Genomic DNA, 19,362 nt, shown 5'->3' with positions numbered 1-19,362 from the left:
TAGCGTGGAGGATATGATTGATACAATTCGTCGCTCGTTATGTTCGCCAGTGTATGGCGCGAAAATTGGGCTCGAGCTGTTCAATTGATCTGGAATGATCAAGCTGCCTGCCGGGATCCTGGTGACGTCGAGCCCAGATCTATATTTCGCCTGTGCAGCTCAGATGTGTTCGGGAGGTGATGCCATAAAGGGCAAGAGTCATGATAAACTTGTCATTCAATGTTGTCGGATGCCTTCTGTCGACTGACCGAACGCATCGAGAGCCAGCCTAAGAAGAATGGCTGCGCCATTTGAACCGTATACCGGTTCTACGGGCAGCAGATGTTGTGTCTTGAACATATCAATACACTACAGATGACCTCTCAAGTCCCCGCTACCGAGTGCAGGAAACTCTCTTCCCATCCCCATTCCTTCAGCAACTGTTGCACCCGATACTCGGTCGCCCATCCCAGGTCTGCCTCGATTGCACGCAGCAATCGAATCGCCGTGCGACGCTCGCGCGGATCGGTCAGGCACTGGCCCGCGACAAACAGCGGCTGCAAGGAATTGATTCTGACGGCACCGTCCGGCCGCGCCAGCCCAATTCCCAAGATCTCGCGACTGTGGAATCCGATCTCGGCCTCGATGGACCGATACGACTGCAGCCGCAATGTGATGGTGCTCCGCCGGGAAGTTGATTCGTGTGGTTTGTTGATTAACAACAGGATACGAGCCATGTGGTAGTGCTGCATGCTGGATGCGCACATTGGTATGCTGTGCCAGATTTCTTGCAGTGTGGTGAGGTCCTTGGCTTCTTCGACAGGGCGGTAATGCGCGATGCGGGACGGGTCGATCCTCGCGCAAGGCTTGAATGTGTCCGGTAGACCGCTGTACCATGTGTCCAGCTCGGCCTCGAGTCTGTACCATCGTTCAAGCATGACCTGTTGGGAGACACCAAGGGGTCCACTATCTACAGACCGGGTGTCGTTCGTATTGAGGTTGTCACCCGAGCTTATATGATTGACAATCTTCGACATGATCCAAACCAGCGCATTGCAAATTTGGTCTTCCTTCATTACGTCGTTACCCTCGGGGTATCCTGCCTCACCCAAGTTGCTGGGCTGCACAAAGCCCATTTGGTCGAGCAGCAACCCGGCTTCAGTCCACAGCACGATGTCTTCTGTGTTCAGCCTTGTGTGGCATTCATTGATGACTTGATGACTATCATTAGCAAAATGTGCAAGGAATGACTAGGCGGGAAGGATAGTGAACTCACATGCAGCAAGATAATCCTGTCGGGCAAAATTCCAAAACGCCGCCTTGCGCGCTCTGGCGAGACGAGACTTCTGGTACTGATACGGACTGTCTCCATCCGATGAATGGTGCTCCAGTGGCATTATTCCAACCTCAGCGACATCTAGGAGAGACTTGACTCCACTCAAATGACGATTCCATGCCGGACCCGTTGCGTCGAGAAATTCATATACCGACAATATCGCCGTCGCCGCCAAGATTTCATCCGAGTGAACTCCCCGCGATAGTCTACTGTTGGAGACCCGCCGCCGTCGTTTACGCGGATTCTCTGTGTCATCGCAAAGCTCGTTCGCCTGCCACTGTCCAAAGGCTTCTGGCGTGCTTAGTGGAGGCGGAGCCTCTGCATCGGGTTGAAGCTCTTTCATCAACAGCTGGATTGCTTTTTCATAATACTTCGCCCCAAGCCAGGCAAAATCAGTATCTTTGTCGTGCCATACCTCCATGATGGCTTGTCGAGAGCATACGCCGCCCATCTTTGCCTTTGCGCCCTTGACTCGACCTAATTGTTTTGCTGCATATGCGCATGCAGCGTATTTGAGAAGGGGGTTCGATCTCGCGCGCACTGGGACGCAGGATGCAAAATATGTACCGAGGTCAAATAGGTCCATCCTGTGGAGCGTTGTTAACTTGAGATCTAGGGGTTGAAGTTGGGTTGCGCCGTACCATAACCCTGGCCCTTCGGTATAATGCCGTAGCAGAAATGCAACCTCAAAGTCTGTCTCGGCATGACTATCCATATTCTTTTCTACAACAGATCTTGATAACGTGGCCGGGCGTGACGGTAGCGAGGCGCTTCTTTGATCGGGTGTCATGGATGGGTCGATGGGCGGCGATAGCGAGTGTGATGGGTTTAGGAGAAAGTTGATATTGGTGTTATTACTACTGGCGGAAATGGAAATGGATGGCGATGCGGGAGGAGGCATGGCACTGCTTCGCGACCGGTTCGGAGAAGGATATGAGACGCTGTCGGAGACGGAGTGCGCCATGGGGGAATAAGGGAAGCGATCGTGGCTTGCGACTGCAGACAAGGCCTCCAAGCTGTGGGAGTCTGCATCACTAGCCCTGGAGCCACTGCCCCATCGCGCATTGCGGGCCTGAGCCAGCGCGATGGCGCTAGACTCTGCAATCTCGAGATCTTCAGCGTACGGGTCGGAATTATCGACGAATATAACTGTCAAGTGATCAGCCCACATGCGCCTCGGAGATTGAGCTGAATGCAGATAATCTGCATACCGTGTTTCGGAACCTCTAGCCACACACTATCCTTGTCAAACGTGTTTTTATATGAGTAAAACCCCTTCAAATCCCCCCGGCCTTCTGGCGTCTGTTGCTCGCTATTGTTCATCGACGCATTCTGCTGATGGCGAAAGACGATGCCCTCGCTGGGCCGACATTCTCGACCACCTTTGCGACATTGTGCGCAAACCGGTTTCTGCTCGTCACCTGGTTAAATTATGTTAGTCCGGGGGAGTGGGCGCGTGTCGCAGGGGTTGACGGGGGGAGCTGTGTACATTTGAGCTTGCGAGTCCGACATGTCAAGCTGAGGCAAGGATCCTGGTTAGCTAAGAATGGTATTGGCTTTCCAGTTAGAAGGAAGCTGCATCGACTTACCAGCCAGTTCGGGAGCGCATGCCGGGCGTAGGCGTTGGCGCGACATCGGTGGGGGGTGTGGAAGACCCGAAAGGAATGGAAAAAGAAGAAACCTGGAGACTTGCGGGGAGAGCAGGTGACCTCGGGGAAGGAACTCTGGAGTCCGCCCCCACAAGAATCTCTTTCTCTCTCCACTTGGTCATCTCGCATGGACTCTAGTCTACATTACAAATTGACTTGCAATTTAATATTATTGACTCATTGTTATGTTGTCCTCTGGATTGAATCTTCCTTATCTGTACCTGTCAACGTGTCGGTCGTGACGGGCCGGTCGGCCTTCTTTGCGGGTGTCTACTCCGTTCGCGAATCAGTACTCAGTCCTCAACAAAACAGCGCTTCGGCCCCTGAAATCCCCAGGATGAGGAGCCGCCACTGACACAATCTTGCCTTGGTATGATTGGAACGATTTAACCACTGGCCTTCTTAGTGGCTCAGGGTCTGATAGCCATGCCATTAATCTGTCAGGGATTGTGCCCGTTCGCTTTAGGCAAGTATGTACATGTCTTAACACATATCAAAACTAGCATTCGGCATCTCTCACTGGCATTCGAGACCCTATCTAGAGCAACAGTTCACCTATTTGGACCCAAATATGCAAGCTTCGAAGAATCTCAACTCTTCCAGGGACGGCATTCGTGCACAATTTCTCCTTCCATCATACTCAGATTGTGTACCTTCAGATATACCAGGCTTGAGATGGATCATACGTTTCTTCTCTCGAAGCCTATTCTATATTTTACTCAACTAAAGGTGCATCGACCCCGTATCACGCTTAGAGGATGGCAATATCATGGCCGATTCCGACGTTGCCCCGAAAGTAGAAGACAACGACAGCATCTACAGTTGCAGTTCAAAAATCTGAATCTAGAGGCCCAAGAAATGCCCGACAAGATATGCAACATACTCGTTTTTGAAAGGTTTTCTTAAATGATTTCTAAGCAATGTTTTTTGATGGGTTGGGTATCATCTCCTAGCTTATCATTCAACTCATTGACTCCCGAGGTCGTATGCTTCTGGAGCCAGCTAGGGATTCCAAAGTTACGAAATCTCACCGCACTAATCTTATATTTCTCGCGATATAGACAGACAAACAATACCGCGGTCCCAACTGGATCAAGTATGCGGGGGCCGATCACTCGGCCACTTGCCGATGATACATCTTTGTGTGGGGTCGGCGCAATACCCGACAATCCTATAGCCTCGCGCAGGATCACACCCCGCACTATATGGGCAATTTGATCTCGCTAAACACCGGGGAAATGCTTTACCGTCAGCGCTATATTTGTGGTCAAAGCCGGCAATTTTGTGACTCAGGTTATGCTCTCCAGCCCAGGTCCTTTTGCCCTTGGAAACCGATTATTTCTAGATCGTATATTCGCAGACATCATCCACTATGGCCGATACAGAAAGACAAGACTCACCTATTCAGGAGGCGAAACATGACTCAAGTACTCCACAAGTCGACGAGATTGAAAAGGCAAAAGAGCAATCGATTTTCGGTGTAAGGTTTCATTTCGAGCGCGAAGAGACTTCCCACTCCTGACCGTGTTTCTCTAGGCCGATGCAGTTGGATACAAGGAATACCAGGAAGGACTTCATTTGGAGATTTCCCGAAAGGAAGTAAGTCAAGCTTGACAATCAGCGGAGATTTCCCTTAGCACATTCTGATGATTTACTAGAACTCGAAAATCCGATGGAAGATTGACTTGGTCGTTCTCCCCATCTTTCTTATCACTCAAGCCCTACAATTCATGGATAAAACCGCTCTGAACTATGCAAATCTCCTGGGATACCAGACCACTCTTGGTCTGAAGGGTGACCAGTTCAATTACCTGTCTGCGAGTGAGCCAGAGCCTCTTTCCTTCCTTTAGAGGCGTTCACTAACAACCCATTTGTAGTGGTCTACGCTGGCTACTTCTTCGGCCAGTATCCCAGCGGCTGGTTAATTGGGCGATTTCCAGCCCAGCGCGTCCTCGGCGTGAGCTGCTTCTTCTGGGGTTTGATGGTTATCATTCTCACTCAGTGCCGCACATATTCCAGTGCGCTTGCAGTCCGTTTCATTATGGGACTCTTCGAGGCGACTGTTACCCCGGGCCTTACTTTAATGACAGGATTCTGGTATACACGTCAAGAGATCCCCCTTCGCCAATGTATTTGGTATTCCTCCTTAGGATGGGGTGGGATAATTGGCTCGTACATCACTTTTGGAATCACTAAGCTTCCAGCAGATTTCATTCCGGCGCGGTGGGAGCTTATTTTCTACATCCTTGGCTCTGCGACTTGTCTCTGGGCTTTTGTGATTTTCTTTGCGCTGCCAGATTCACCTTCTAGTGCGTTTTTCTTGTCCAAAAAGGAACGAATTCTGGCTGTGAAGCGTGTTGCATCCAACGAGACGGGTATCAAGAATAAGGCCTTCAACAAGAAGCAGGGCTTGGTGGCCCTTGTCGATCCAAAGTCTATTCTTCTTTTTATTTCAGTCTTTGCTGCTGCCATTCCCAACGGTGTCATCAACTCATTTTCTACTATCATCATCAAGGATATGGGATTTACTACGACAAAGACAACCGAGCTCAAATCAGTCGGTGATGCCGTTCTGATCGTCGCTTTGATGATTGGTGGCATAATAACGCTGAATGTTCCAAACTCTCGTCTGCTGACCGCTACTGCTGCCAATATTCTGTGCGCCGTTGCTGCAGGGTGCATGGCATATTTGCCTCGCTCTCATACATGGTCGAGATTAGTATGCTTTTGGCTCACTAATGCGCAGTCGGTTGGGTTCACCGTTTCAATGGTGACAGTCTCTTCTAATATGGCTGGTTATACCCACAGAGCAATGGCCAATGCGATGATCTTGTGAGTGTCATTTTGATGGATGTTATGCACTATTTTTCAGGGATTTCTAACAGAAGATAGTACTGCATATTGCTGGGGTAACTTTGCGGGTCCATTTGTGGTCAAGCCGTCACAGGCACCGGAATACAAAGGTGCTACCATCGGACTACTTGTTGGATATATGATAAAGACCATATGTCATTTAGCTTTACTAGGTATCTTCCAGCATTATCCCATTTCTCATTATGTCTGCTGACAGAGCTAGCGTACCTATTTACGGTGAACCGATATCGCGACTCCCATTATGGACCTGCGGACAAGGCGCAAAGCGACGAGGCTGGAATGCGGGATACAACCGAGTTTGAGAACAAGGATTTCCGCTATGTGTTGTGACATGGTCGGTATGGATTTTCAAATGCAACGAATATCATGTGTTATGATACTTTTGGCTTTCTCATAGAGTGACTCTACCATTGAAACAAACATTGCAGAGGGTGTCCCTCAAACCAAGACTTATTTTCCTTCCATGCCTGTACTATGAGGTCTCTTCCAACCCTCACAACCTCTTCAACTTGCTCTGGACTGCCCCATCCAGCGACTCGACTTCCGAAACAGACCAGGTGAGCGCCGATCTGGATAGCAGTTCGGAACGCCAGCTTATCGGTTAGAGGTCCGTATGCGTCCATCAGGCCTTCGATGGCCCATACTCCATGTTCGGCATTTTTAAAGAGCTTGGTTTCGTATGTCTCGGCAATCATCTGGCCCAGATCCAACGCTCGGCTCCCGATCTGAGCCATTTCCCAATCAATAACGAAAAGTGTTGTTTGTGAGTCGCTGGTCAGCGGCTTGTTGGGCATGAGAACGCTTTGAAATGTTAGAAAATGCCATCGTATATTGGTTAAGTAAGTAGCATGGAGTGAGACTTACTTTCCAGTCCAGAAATCGCCATGGACCACATTGTATTCATCATCGTACTCAGTTCTCTTCAGCTCTTCTGCTGCCGAATCGCGAACTTTCTCGAAAACATCCCGACTGTCTTCCAGAATGGCTGGGAAATTTCCAATGGTATCCAATAGCCAGGTGTAGTTGATGTAGAACTTCAGGTCTTTCAATGCTTGATTCTTGCTCAGAATCTCTCGGGTTTCTGCCTGTTCGGGCTTGGACGCCCAGCTATGGAAAGATCGCAGCCATGATCCTAAGCTATGCCCCAGAGCTCGTGCGGAAGTCTTTGACATATCGCGAGACACTTCCGAAATTAGATATTGCTTCAGATCGACTGAGACTGGCAGGTCTTCGAGGATTTGTGTATTCGTCTCTTTGTCAAAGTGGAAGAGCCGAGGTGTTTTAATTCTGATTTTCTCTGATAACTCGCGGACCTCGAAGCCATCAAGTGCTTTGAGGATGGCCCCTTCAAAGTGCTGTTTGAGAATTAGGTATTTGTCTTTCTCTCTTGGCTGGTGGAAACTTACACATCTCTCCGCATCAAGCTTGAAGCTAGCATTGGAAGACAAGTAGTTCTTGGTATGTTTGATGATGATAGATGGTGGATTTCCAGAGAGAGGAATGCCTCGATAGACGAAATTCGCGGTGCCACCAGATAACCGGCTGAGCGAGGAGCACCTGAAAGAGGTTTGCGCGAGCTCTTGCTCAACCTCATTGCGCACTGTATCTTGCTCAACTGAATCCCCAGCCATATTGGTGTAAGTTATCAGTCAAGTCGAAGCGATACAAACAGACTGATCAAAGCTCGCAACAGGTCCAGCAAACGAGTGTGTACTTTCACCTGGTGAGGAGGGAGAGGAAGATGGTGCACAAACCGCCAAGGCCGCTACAACAATTAGGCGGCTGGTGCGATGGCGGGGTCCCGATCAGGAATGTGGGTATTTTAAACCCCATTGCTTCTCTTTGCTATGGATTCCCAAAATTAAGTTCGAATCACCACGATTGCTTAACCGGTCGATGAAGACCTTGGCCTCCTATTCGAACCTGAGTGCTTGGAAGCGAGCCTAATGAGCCCAGAAATGCGAAAATAAAGAATCTACGCATTAAGATATTACAACTTGCATCATAGAGCCATGATAGAGCCCTTCAATTTCAGCAGAGAAGTTAGATATCCTCAAAAGTCCCCGTCTCGGTGTTCCTGGTCAAGGATCGGAAACTGACAGAGAAAGACTCCAGTTTGATATTCCCCTCCATGCTCCGCACCAAACACAGCAGCTTCTCAAATGCCAAAGACTCCCTAAATTTTCCCTTTGCATCAATACTATCAAGCCCAACAAAAGACGTAAGAATAGATGCATTCTGATCATCCGATCCCCCTCTCACGGGAAAGTCGTTCTCCACACCCCATCCGTAGCTCAATGATTGGATGCCCAAGATGCTATTAAGGCCTTGCTGCTCGAAATTTTGGAGACGTCCCAGAGCCGAATCTCTCTGGGTTGATGAAATATCTGAAGGGAAATAAGCCAGGATTATCTCTGTCACTGGAGATTGCAGAGTTATTGATAAAGATGGAGTGGCCGTAATGTGCTTCGTAAAGAAGCCACGGTTGAGGATTTTCGGCATATCCTTTACGGCTTCCCGACCTAGTCTACGATCTTGTTATTATACAGTCTGATTCAAGCATTCGGTGCATTGATACTTACGTTCTTGCGAACTTCTCATGATCCTCGATTGAATTCCAGTCAAAAAATGCCCAAAGATAGGTCGGGTTCTCAGCCTCGAGGCCCCAATACACCCGAAGTGATCCTCCTGGTGCAGTAATAACATATTTGTATAGCTTGGTCAGGATCTGGCCCTCTGCTGTACTGTCGTTTGTGACATCAAGTGAAGGCTTAACGCCCATGCAGCCGACCTCGGTGACAGTCATATTGATTACTGCCTATGACCCAACTATTATGGTTTAAAGACTTCAAGCCTATCAAAAAGTGGGAAGAATCTTTGTGTTACTGGAAATGTCTACTGCGGGGTGAATTTGTTATTTAAAGGTTAATTCGCGTCTAGGCCTCTCAATTAAGTTGACAGCCCGCATTACTGGTGCCTTGAGCAAGGCAACAATCGACTACTCGACACCACGCAATATAACTTGATTATGGTGCAAATTTATTACAACAATGTTTCTGCCTTGATTTTCAAGGAGAGTGCAATACAATTGTGTCTTTTATCCCCGCTACGACCGCAAGAATGCCAGACCAGCTATATGAACTTCACTTCAATTAAGATACCCCGTATGAATCGATGGGCCATCAAAGCCCTCGATTAGCGGGAGAACATAATTCAAGTCTATTATCTCAGTATTACCCTGACAATTGATAGGTACAAGATCAAACACATTTCCAAGCATTTTCATCCTCGTAAGCACCAGGACCAACATACTTGTTGCGCTTAGGGTACTTGCAGTGCTTGCGACGGTATTCCACCTCGGTGCCGTTAAACTTGGTACCGCGCACAAAGTCTGGAGCGATGCCCTCTTCCACCCATCGCACCATTGCAAGGAGGACATTGTCCTCTGGGTCATTCCCGGCAAAGGTCCCTACACCTTGACCAATAGACCCGGCACCATCACCGGTCGAGCAGTGTCCCATTCCACTGATTGTGAAGAAACGGTAGAATTCGTCCAGCTGCGATGGGCTGAGATTCATGGTGTCAGCAACATGCTTGTAGTACATCTTCGAACTATCAGACGAGATGATTGGGTCTTCCATTCCGTGGTAGTGGAGGACCTTGCCCTTCTTCTGGAATGCCGAGATGTCGCCTTGGAAAGTCGAGACCTGGTACGGATCTTGTGCATCCGCGATCACAGCGTCATTCACAGTCCATGATGCAGGGTCCCAACTAGGGTTGCTGTAAACCACATAGCGGAACCAATCCTCTGCGTAGGAGAATGGCTGGCCGTTGTAGTAAACATAGGCCGCAGTCAGCTCGGATCCAGGCTGCATGCGAGGGTACAAGATGGTGTCGTTGTTTCCATAAAGAGGACTGAATATAGTATTGACAGTTTTTACTTGCGTGCCCGTAAGACATGAGCTTGAGCCAGCACTTGCAGTCGAATTGCAGAGCAGTGTCTCAAAGATGGGTTGGCAGAGATCAGGATCCTCGATGATCCCATCTGCGGCACCATCGAGATCATCGCATTGTCGGAGAATCTCATCGTGAATAGTGATCCACTGAGCATCCGTCACGAATGTGGCTGCGCTGGAATTGCCAGTCGTCGGGAGGAATCTAGCACCCCAGTTGATAAGATTGACCAAGTTGAATGCAGGAGATCCAGCGACCACACCATCAAAGTCATCGGGGAACTTTTGGATAGATTTCCAGCCCTCACGACCACCGGTCGAGCAACCCATATAGTAGGACTTATCAAAACCCTTGGTATAAAACTGCTTGGTAATTTCTTTACCAACAACGACACCGGTGTGAATAGCACGGTAAGCATAGTCCTCAAGCACCTCGGTATTGTGATAGAAGTAGACACCAGTATCGCCGAAGTGACCATTGTTGGTGGCGACAGTAGCGAATCCATAGCCAGCGGCGTAGACCATGTCAGAATATTGAATGCCTATATAGTTAGATTCGAGTTCCAATATTTCCAAAAGTAGATGGGTAGAAACATACAGCCACCGAGACCTCCATTTCCGGTACTCAAGAATCGACCAGAGTAATTGCTAGGTAGCCACGCCTCCATGAAGATCTGACTCTTTGATGAAGTCGTCACATTGAGTGCAACCCGGCAGAATTCGAATGTGCTACTTGTGTCATCTGCGTCTGAAGCGCAGACAGCTGGGACATTTGACATGGAGATGTTCGTCCCAATCGGCACGTGGGTCACACTGTGAATAGTGGCATCTTGGACTTTGATCTGGTGTGCGAAAGACTCGCACTTTGCCTGAAAAGAGCTTCTCTTGTCCACATTACCATGGGCGTAAGCGTTCGCCGTGGCGGCGTACCCCGCAAGAAGCAGCGACAACCGCATGTCAATCGAGGGATAGCTGTTCTCAAGATATCGCACGAACTGGGTTGGCTGGAGAAAACCACGATCGCAAGGCCTTCGTAGGCCTCTTATAGACTGTGCTACTGGTCAACAAGACTATACGCGCAGCGCCACAAACAAATCAAGGATAGTGAAATACATTTTGTGACCGTACTAGCGTCGTTAAACTCCACGGGGCCCCGCATTTCAATGCTTAGCCAGGGGTTCCCCGCTCTTCTAGGCGATTGTGATCGGCAGATATGAAGAGGACTGGTGCCGAATAAATTCAGCCGAGGCTTTTCAGGCTAATTTTACTAGACTTTCCTCGTTGCCGGCATCCTTGCCGTGTATTTTTGGCGTTTCGCGGCCATAAAATCATTACGCATGGTCCATTCGTGGAATATCGCCGCGGAATAACTCAGTGGAGTTTCATAAGTTTGAACCCTCGACCCGACTTCAAAATGATCTCATAAGTCATGCTTTGAAGGATAAGTCAAGAGGTACTGCTTGTGCTATGTGGGAAGATCATCCAAAAGACTCTTGGAGGATCTTTAGAAAGAGAGGAAGTGCAGGTGTATCTGGCTAGTCTTTTCTCTGATATCTTACTTTAGATTTTCGAACTACCACTGTACTTTAACGAAATATATGCTCAAAAATTCAAAACACTTAAAAGAAGGTTGTCGAAAGCTCTCTCCAGCCTACGATCATGTCTTTATATTTGTTCTTTGGATTGGTCAACCCAGAGTGAGTCGGTTCCTAAGAATGATGGCATTCCCTACTCTCAATGGCTTTGAAGGTAGGCTTTATGACGAACTAGAAACCTCGTCATCATTATATACCCGGATTAACTTTCTTTTTAATTTCAAACCTGACATCCTCCTTGGGCGTCTCGATACTAGACTAAACCCTTGCTCAAGGATGCTAGTAATATGGCAGTGGTGACTACTAATCTTGCATGGCCTGCCCTGCTTCCTCTCGTAGGGTCAGAATGACTAGAATATCATGAACCACAAAAGTCAAGATGTTGTCGGTGATGCGCGGTCGGAGAGGATTCGCCAAGTTAATATCAAAGTTTCGGAACAGCTGAGTCCACCCATGCAAGTGTGGATATTTTTGACTCGCATAAACAATTTTGAAAGAGACAGACTTACTTCAAATAGCGTCTTGTGAATAACAAGGGCTCCAATAAGCATGTAATTTCAAGTCATAGTTGGAGGAGTCAAGGGCTGTACTTTCCCAGACACGTCGTGAGACCTGCACGGAATGTGAGATCCGCTTTTTCGTAGTCTTGAATGGTATCCCGATCGGTGAGCTATCTTTCTGGTGGAAAGACATCAACTTCCTCGCTGAAGACGGACTTTTTTTCGTTCAAGGGCCCACATGCAGAAGCCTGGAGGTATGGTTAGCTACAGGGTTGATCGAACGATGGGCCGTTTAGTGTGATCTTGGTAAACTTGCCTACGTCACAGCCGCCATGTAAGAAATTCCCGCAGATTGTGGCGCCTTGTGGCGGAACGGTACGTAGAAACGGTGTCCTGCAAGTATTCGAGTCATTAGCGTGGATGGCCTCTTTGGATGTAATTTCAAGTCTGGAGCTTTGACTATCAAACTCTACCTTGTCCCGTGGCTGAAGTCATTGTCAACTGGAGTGCCAACTCTCCAGATCATGCTTGAGGCCATCAGGAAGCTCTAAACCGGTGGGTGGTTCATTCTCGAAAGGTCTTTCCGAGATTGAGAATTACCTAGTATCCACTAACTAGCTATTGTGGCCTGAAGAAAACTAGCTTAGCTTCGACTGCGTTAACTCGCGCAAATCGCGACTCAAGCTATATGCCGCGGAGCAAGTCATGTGTTGACCGAGTCAAAATCCACTGGACAATTTGAGGGCCTCTCGACAGTCCGGGCATTTGCGAAGGTCTTTCCCTTCTCGAAAAGCTGTGGCGCCTGCTTGGATATCTGGAAGACGCTGCCCAACAAACTGCTAAATACATCCCATTCAATTTTGATCAGGACCTTCGCCAATCGAGTGCGGAAATTGTACCAAAGGTATATGTACTTTACCCTGGGCAATGAGCTTGATCAGGTTGTCTCCGATGCGCTAGTCGAACTTTCACGGAACTCGGATGGTCTGATCAGATTGAGGCCCACAAGAGATCCATTGAATTTGCTTTGTAAATGCCTGGAAATCACGCCTGGTGATATTTATGCTGATAATCGAGATAGCCCAGTATATAACTTGAAAGAGGTGGCCCATCTGCTTGCCTGGATCACCGTTACTGTTGAAGAAAAGTCAGGTGCACATATCACAACCTACGCTCAATGCCATTGGGGACAGACAAAAGCTTTAGTTCAGATAGAGGAGTATCTGGCTCAAACTCTTGGCAACAGTTTTCATCGATGGCCTATAAAATACTATACAAAGCTATTTCCTTGGTGTGAATTAATAATAATTGTTCCTATGATCAAGCCAACTAGGGCTACCTGGCGAAAAGACAATCTGGAACCAGATGGCCTTCATATGGTGTGTGGCTCAAACTCACATAACTTGGCAAATAGGTAGAGCCATGGTTCAGATGAAATTGTAGCTATAGTTCAAATTCTCCGTAGCATTCTGCCGAATTCCAGACTTGTAAAAGTTGCTGTCGTGTTGAAAATTCCACTTCGACGATTTAAGCGATCTAGCCGGAAACACTGTCTATCCTGGTTTGGAATAACGAAAACCTATACCATAAGGGCCTATTCGTCTCAGCCTTGTTTCTGAATATCCACATGCCCCCGTTCGAGAAAAAAAATCCGCGCGTCGGTAGCCTCTAGCCGAATCTTAAGATTATGGGTGCTCTAAGTAGATAAAATACGCGCCAGGCATATTGTCTGTTAGCCATCTGAGCCCCGTAGCCTAGATGAGACTAACTATGACGCAAGATTTTCAGACCCAAAGGCTTTCTTTCCTGACTTGATGTGCTACCCTGTTCTACCCTCTTTGTATGCGAGGGGCATACTTTACCTGAGGACAATCTCATACGAGTTCCCAACGGAGCCGAATTGAGTCCAGGCTCACGTTTCAAACAAGCAAAATCGGCATAGTGTATTTACCTCATACAATTTGAATCGATTCCAGCATTCTTGAAACCCCTCCAACTTTAATCTTTTGATGCCTGATTGTCTTGGCTACGGCAAGCCACATGGGTCTCTGAAACAAATGCCGATCCTTGCCAACTGTTTTACATATTCTTAGCCGCATGATCCCTTTTCCGCAGCCCTCTATTATGCTTAAGTCTAAGGCTCTTAGCATTGTGAGGTAATCTAATCAGATGGGGTAATGAATTCCAGTAGTATCTGGGTGATCGAAAACCCGGTTATAATGCCACTAAATCTCAACCGTCCCTGACTCCCTGAAATTCTTGATCAGATAATGCAGCCCAACGGTTTAGAGAATTTTAGTGCCAACGATCTTTACCATTTTGATCAAATCTCCACCCTTTACTACTCTTTTACAGGACGTCCACGGACCCGAGAGGAGAATTTCTGGTGTGGCTCGGCGAATAGGACTCAAGTATCGGGCATCTCGGGAAGCCGGTGGAACTTCGGCACAGCCATTCCAAGGCTTGATGGTGGAGTCGCGGGTCTTGCATCGACATATCGCCGAGTGATCTAACCGCGCTATGCCTTCTTCGATTCTCAAAGTGGTCCCTGTTTCAAGAAGATTTGATTACTGAAGCATTACTCAAACACTTCTGAAGAAACTCTGAAGAAATCCTCCGCTCTTCACTTCCGAAAGAGCCCTCGCCAAGCTCCACTCGACCAGCGTTCTAGTCTTCTAGACGCTTGGCTCAAGATTTCCAATGCTCCGTCAGCGGCTCATCTACGCCCGACAAGGAAGGTAGCCACTTGACCAAGGGAATTATGACACAATATGGACACGGCCAAGTTCCGGAACCAGGAGGGTGCGAAACAGGCCACACCGAGAGGACATTGAGGAGGGAGGAAGATTAAATACTTCCGAAGCCCTATATCCGGAAGTCTATAGAGGCATATACACACATTTGATCGTTTTTCCCGCATTCGAGAACAATAATGCGGTTCCTTCGCGAGGCAGCTTTGATTGCTGCTGCAGGAAGCTTGGCTTCTGCATCCAGCTTCAAGAATGGATACTACGACTACATCGTCGTCGGAGGCGGGCCTTCCGGTATCATCAGTGCTGAAAGATTCGTCGAGGCAGGCAAGAAGGTCCTACTCCTTGAGCGAGGGACTGGTCCAACTGTGGCAACGGGTGCCAATGATACTCTTTCCTGGAGCAACGAGTTGACGCCGATCGATCTTCCTGGTCTTTCTGCTGATCTCGGTGCCCTTCCCGAGTGGAGCGAGTACATGTGCTCTGACACTGGAGGTTATGCTGCTTGCGTTCTTGGCGGTGGCACGACGGTGAACTACATGGTCTTCGTGCACCCTCCCGAGCACGACTTTGACGACAACAATAACTGGCCGGCGGGATGGAAGTGGAAGGATATCAAGCCTGCTGCAGAGAGGCTCTACAAGCGGAACCCTGGCACGATCTTGCCTTCGACTGATGGCAAGCGCTATGATCAGGGTTCCTACACTGTTCTCTCCAATTTCTTCAACAAGCTCGGCTGGAAGTCGGTTGATATGATCTCTCAGCCCAATGAGAAGCACCAAGTTTACAGTTATCCTTCGTGGAATATCAAAGACTTGGTTCGTGCTGGCCCAATTCGCACTTATCTGCCCATTGCCCAGAGGAGCAAGAACTTCGACCTGCACTTGGGTATCAAGGTGCTCCGCGTCGTGCGCGAGGGCTCCCGGGTCACTGGTATTGAGGTGCAGACCAGCTCTGGCAAGACCGAGATCATCACCCTTGCCCACAACGGCCGTGTTGTCCTCGCTGCTGGTGCTCTCTCCACTCCTCGTCTGCTCTTCAACTCTGGCATTGGCCCCAAGAGCCAGATCGAGACTGCCAAGAACAGTGGCATCGCTGTTCCCGCCGAGAAGGATTGGATCAACCTTCCTGTCGGCCTTGGAATCAAGGACCACCCGATCTTCACCGTCACCGTGCAGACTAACGGCACCTTTGGCATTCCCGACTACGACAGCATCGTGAATGGCAGCGACACCGCCGATATCAACCTCTACAAGCAGGGCAGTGGCCTCCTCACCCAGGGCAAGCATCGCATGATCTTCTTCAGCTCCAACGAGGTGAACGGTCAGACTCGGTATTACCAGGGCTCGTGTGCCCCAGCCGAAGGATCCGTTGTCCAGATCAAGGTTTACATGACCCACGGCCTTACCTCTTCCGGTGTCCTCGGTCTCGACTCGGAGCAGAACACCGTTATCGAGCAGTCTCCCTACATGCAGACTGCAGGTGATCGTCAAGCCATGCGTGCTTTCATCCAGCAGCTGGTCAACGACATCAACGCCCCGTCGTCCGGCTTTGAATTGACCCAGGGCCTGAACACTTCGTCTATCCTTGCCTCCCCCACCGCTGGTGACCATTATGCCTCCTCTGCCAAGATGGGCACTGACGATGGCCGCAAGAACGGTACCTCTGTCGTGGACACTAACGCCAAGGTCTACGGAATGGACAACCTGGTAAGTGCATGCTATCCTCGAATCAACATTTCCTTCATGGGATCATACATACTGACAGGAATCCTACCATCCAGTTCATTGTTGATGGCAGTATTCACCCCGACCTTCCCACTGGTAACATCCAGGCCACTATCATGGTCGTTGCCGAGGCGGCTTCAGCCCGGATTCTTGCCCAGAAATAGATTATCCTATCTTGAGCATCTCGTTGACCGAGATTCGAGAAATGTACAAAAGAAGCTTATAGAAGGGACTCATCCCACTTTTCCCCAAAATTTACTGGTTAAATGAAGATTCTGAAGTGCCACGCAATTCAAAATAAAAGACCTCACCTCCCATGAATCGAACCCCCGACCTTCGTGTTCCTTATATACTTCAGCAAAATGCTCCATCGCGATCCCACGATGCCGAAGGTCATACTCTCCGGGACCATACCTCCTAAACAATCTCCCTCTACACCACTATAATACCTTTAAAATATTTTAGTTTAGATCTAGAATAGAAGATATAAAGGGGATCTATCTATTAAATAGAAAAAAAATAAAAATAAAAGAAGAAATCGGCGAGCGGGGGGTTTAGCCGCTCGCCCACTCTCCCCCTAGGGTGTGCCCGGTCATCCGTGGAGCGATGCTCGACATCGGATACCAGTCAACCATATTTCCCCTCAATTTTCCTTCACAGGGGCACACCCTTGGCCAACCAGGTGGCGACCAACCTGGCTGACCAACTAGGCCATATGAGGGGGGAGATTACCTGGAAGACCTGGAAGTTGGTGATAACCCTCATTTTCTCTACATTAACAGTGGCTTATACAACCGCCAATATCAGCCCTCGCTACCTCTCGCAACTCCTTGGACAGTCCTGAAGGACCTTTGAATAGTTTTCTACAAGCTACAAGCTGATAGACGATTTCAGCTCTACTACTCATCGACGAGAATGTTTTCACCAAGGAAGCATCGACCAAAAAACGCCGAAGCATTACATCTTAAAAGACAAGTTTCACAAAAGGCATCATGGCCAGGGAAATGTAGGGCCGAGCTGCTATGATACATTTGAATTTCCTTCTGCTGCCAGCAAAATAAAAGGACGATAAAAAACAATCAACATGCCAGAGCATCCGTCCCGGGCTTACCAGGCGTCTACGTCAAAGTTCTCCTCGCCAAAGTACGAAACCACAACGGTACGATCCGAGAACTTACGACCAGCAAGCGCCTTCAGGGCACTAGAGGCAGACTCGTTGGCTTCGAATTTCACGTAGATCTTACCAACACCCGCGGCCTGGCGGTTGCCGCTGGAGGGGCGGGGGATCTTCAGACTCAAGACCTTGCCGTACTTGGCGCACTCCTCCTGGACATCTTCCATGATCTCTTCGTAGTCGTCGTTATCGAGAAGTTCGTCCACTGTTACCATGTTCAGAAGCTGAAGGACACGGCCCGTCTCCATATCTTGGGAGGTGGTCTTGGCGAACATGGACATGGCATTGACACCCATGTCGAGACCAGCAGCCTGGGTGGTTCCAATACTGGCGCGGACGACCTTCAGATGACGGTCACCGAGCTCCATGCCGTTGAGACCCTCCACAGCGATGGTGGTAGCTGTGGGGTCGGCGTACTCGCAGAATGCAATCCCCTACAATGAGTTAGAATAAAACGTGGACATGATCTTTTGGAAGGCGACACTTACCCGTGACTCCTCGGTCGAAGCATCCTTGACCAAGACAAAAGACTTGAGTTCACCAAAGGACTTGAGCAGCATAGTAACAGGCTCCTCGGGAATGTACGCGGGGATGTTGGAAACGCAGATCTTGTTGGGTGAATCTGGCACCTCATTGAGAAGCACGCCCTCCTGGTACTCCTGCTCGGCGCTTCCATTGGGAACAATGTAATCCTTGGGTCGGCGAACCTCGAGACCCTTTTCAGTACCTTCCGCCATAGTGATACCATCAAACGCCAGAGCCACAGTCGCGTCATTGGGCGACTTGAACTCCAAAAGGGCAAATGACTGGTCGTCGGCCACCTGTGCAGAGATACAAGGATCGACGCTGTGAATGACATTCAGGCCGTTGAGCTGTAGGTTGAAGAATGACATGATGCTGTCTCCGGTAGCACCGGCGGGGATATTGTAGACGAAGAGACGCTTCGATTGACGGGAGTTGGATGGCTTGAGAGCTGTGGTCTCGGCAGAACCACCGGCAGGCTGGTTCATGAAAGCCTGCAGACGACTGGGATCCATTGGTTGCTGTCGAGGAGCTCCGGGCAGAGGGAACATGCCAGAAAGCTTCGCTTGTTCGGCGGTGACATTCTCGTAACCAGGGGGCTTGATGTCCCATTGCGTCAGGCGACGCTTGCGCTCCAAGATCGACGGCACGTCCGTCAGATCTGGGGTAGGCTCTTTCCTACGTGGTGGTGAGGCGCTGCGCCGTCCACCGCGGTCAACACCGCCACCTCCTCCTCCCCCACCTCGTCTGTCACCACCACGATCTTGTTCTCCACGGTCTCGGCGGTCATCGCGGCCGCCACGTCGGGGTCGTTCGTCGAAAAGGTCTCGTCGGGGTCTGTCATCGAAATCGCGTCGGCGGCGATCACCACGGTCTCCACCTCGCTCTCCACGCTCACCGCGCTCTCCACGTTCACCACGTTCGCCGCGGTCACCGCGGTCCCATTCGCGGTCTTCCCGGCGGCTAGAGTACCGGTCCTCTCGCTCTCGGGCACGATAGTCGCGGCTTGACGAGTATGAATTGGCCTCTGGTTCACGTCGCGCACCACGCGAACCGAAGTGAGGAGAACGGGATCGCCGTCTCTCTCCTCCTCCTCGCTCAGCCCGATCGCCTCTATCACCTCGGTCTCGATCACGTCGCTCGTCGCGCTGGGATGGATTGGTTAGTCGCAATCAGATGATAGCCAAAATTGACACTTACGAAGTGATCGCGGGGACGGCCCGAATCTAGAAAGGTTAGTACAATTAAAAAAGAGGCGACCAAGATTACTAACCTCTGGAGGAATAGGTATCACCGTTCATGT

General features: G+C 49.4%; 7 protein-coding genes across 7 annotated transcripts; 2 read left to right on the top strand and 5 right to left on the bottom strand.

Moving 5' to 3' along the window:
* Window positions 1-362: 362 nt before the first annotated feature.
* On the bottom strand, window positions 363-2,950 carry N7496_003537 (uncharacterized protein; the record flags this gene model as incomplete). Its single annotated transcript, XM_056696468.1, has 4 exons — window positions 363-1,192; window positions 1,256-2,464; window positions 2,527-2,736; window positions 2,905-2,950. 4 exons carry the CDS (start codon window positions 2,948-2,950, stop codon window positions 363-365), a joined length of 2,295 nt encoding a protein of 764 aa, XP_056558680.1.
* Window positions 2,951-4,336: 1,386 nt separating this feature from the next.
* Window positions 4,337-6,168, top strand: N7496_003536 (major facilitator superfamily domain-containing protein; the record flags this gene model as incomplete). The annotated part of the gene is made up of 6 exons (XM_056696467.1): window positions 4,337-4,444; window positions 4,501-4,563; window positions 4,623-4,785; window positions 4,842-5,796; window positions 5,857-5,990; window positions 6,041-6,168. 6 exons carry the CDS (start codon window positions 4,337-4,339, stop codon window positions 6,166-6,168), a joined length of 1,551 nt encoding a protein of 516 aa, XP_056558679.1.
* Window positions 6,169-6,242: 74 nt separating this feature from the next.
* On the bottom strand, window positions 6,243-7,469 carry N7496_003535 (aminoglycoside phosphotransferase family protein; the record flags this gene model as incomplete). Its single annotated transcript, XM_056696466.1, has 3 exons — window positions 6,243-6,639; window positions 6,703-7,193; window positions 7,245-7,469. The coding sequence occupies 3 exons, from the start codon at window positions 7,467-7,469 to the stop codon at window positions 6,243-6,245; spliced, it is 1,113 nt and encodes a 370-aa protein (XP_056558678.1).
* A 412-nt stretch (window positions 7,470-7,881) lies between these two features.
* On the bottom strand, window positions 7,882-8,644 carry N7496_003534 (uncharacterized protein; the record flags this gene model as incomplete). Its single annotated transcript, XM_056696465.1, has 2 exons — window positions 7,882-8,365; window positions 8,421-8,644. The coding sequence occupies 2 exons, from the start codon at window positions 8,642-8,644 to the stop codon at window positions 7,882-7,884; spliced, it is 708 nt and encodes a 235-aa protein (XP_056558677.1).
* A 454-nt stretch (window positions 8,645-9,098) lies between these two features.
* Window positions 9,099-10,747, bottom strand: N7496_003533 (feruloyl esterase B-1; the record flags this gene model as incomplete). Its single annotated transcript, XM_056696464.1, has 2 exons — window positions 9,099-10,333; window positions 10,390-10,747. 2 exons carry the CDS (start codon window positions 10,745-10,747, stop codon window positions 9,099-9,101), a joined length of 1,593 nt encoding a protein of 530 aa, XP_056558676.1.
* Window positions 10,748-14,818: 4,071 nt separating this feature from the next.
* Window positions 14,819-16,527, top strand: N7496_003532 (putative cellobiose dehydrogenase; the record flags this gene model as incomplete). The annotated part of the gene is made up of 2 exons (XM_056696463.1): window positions 14,819-16,345; window positions 16,420-16,527. The coding sequence occupies 2 exons, from the start codon at window positions 14,819-14,821 to the stop codon at window positions 16,525-16,527; spliced, it is 1,635 nt and encodes a 544-aa protein (XP_056558675.1).
* Window positions 16,528-17,470: 943 nt separating this feature from the next.
* Window positions 17,471-19,360, bottom strand: N7496_003531 (splicing factor u2af large subunit; the record flags this gene model as incomplete). The annotated part of the gene is made up of 4 exons (XM_056696462.1): window positions 17,471-17,971; window positions 18,026-19,207; window positions 19,260-19,285; window positions 19,333-19,360. 4 exons carry the CDS (start codon window positions 19,358-19,360, stop codon window positions 17,471-17,473), a joined length of 1,737 nt encoding a protein of 578 aa, XP_056558674.1.
* Between the last annotated feature and the right edge of the window lie 2 nt (window positions 19,361-19,362).

This window comes from Penicillium cataractarum, assembly GCF_028827025.1.
Source record: "Penicillium cataractarum strain IBT 29864 chromosome Unknown utg000002l, whole genome shotgun sequence".
Taxonomy (NCBI): Eukaryota; Fungi; Ascomycota; class Eurotiomycetes; order Eurotiales; family Aspergillaceae; genus Penicillium; species Penicillium cataractarum.
This window is presented reverse-complemented; position numbering and strand designations above follow the sequence as displayed.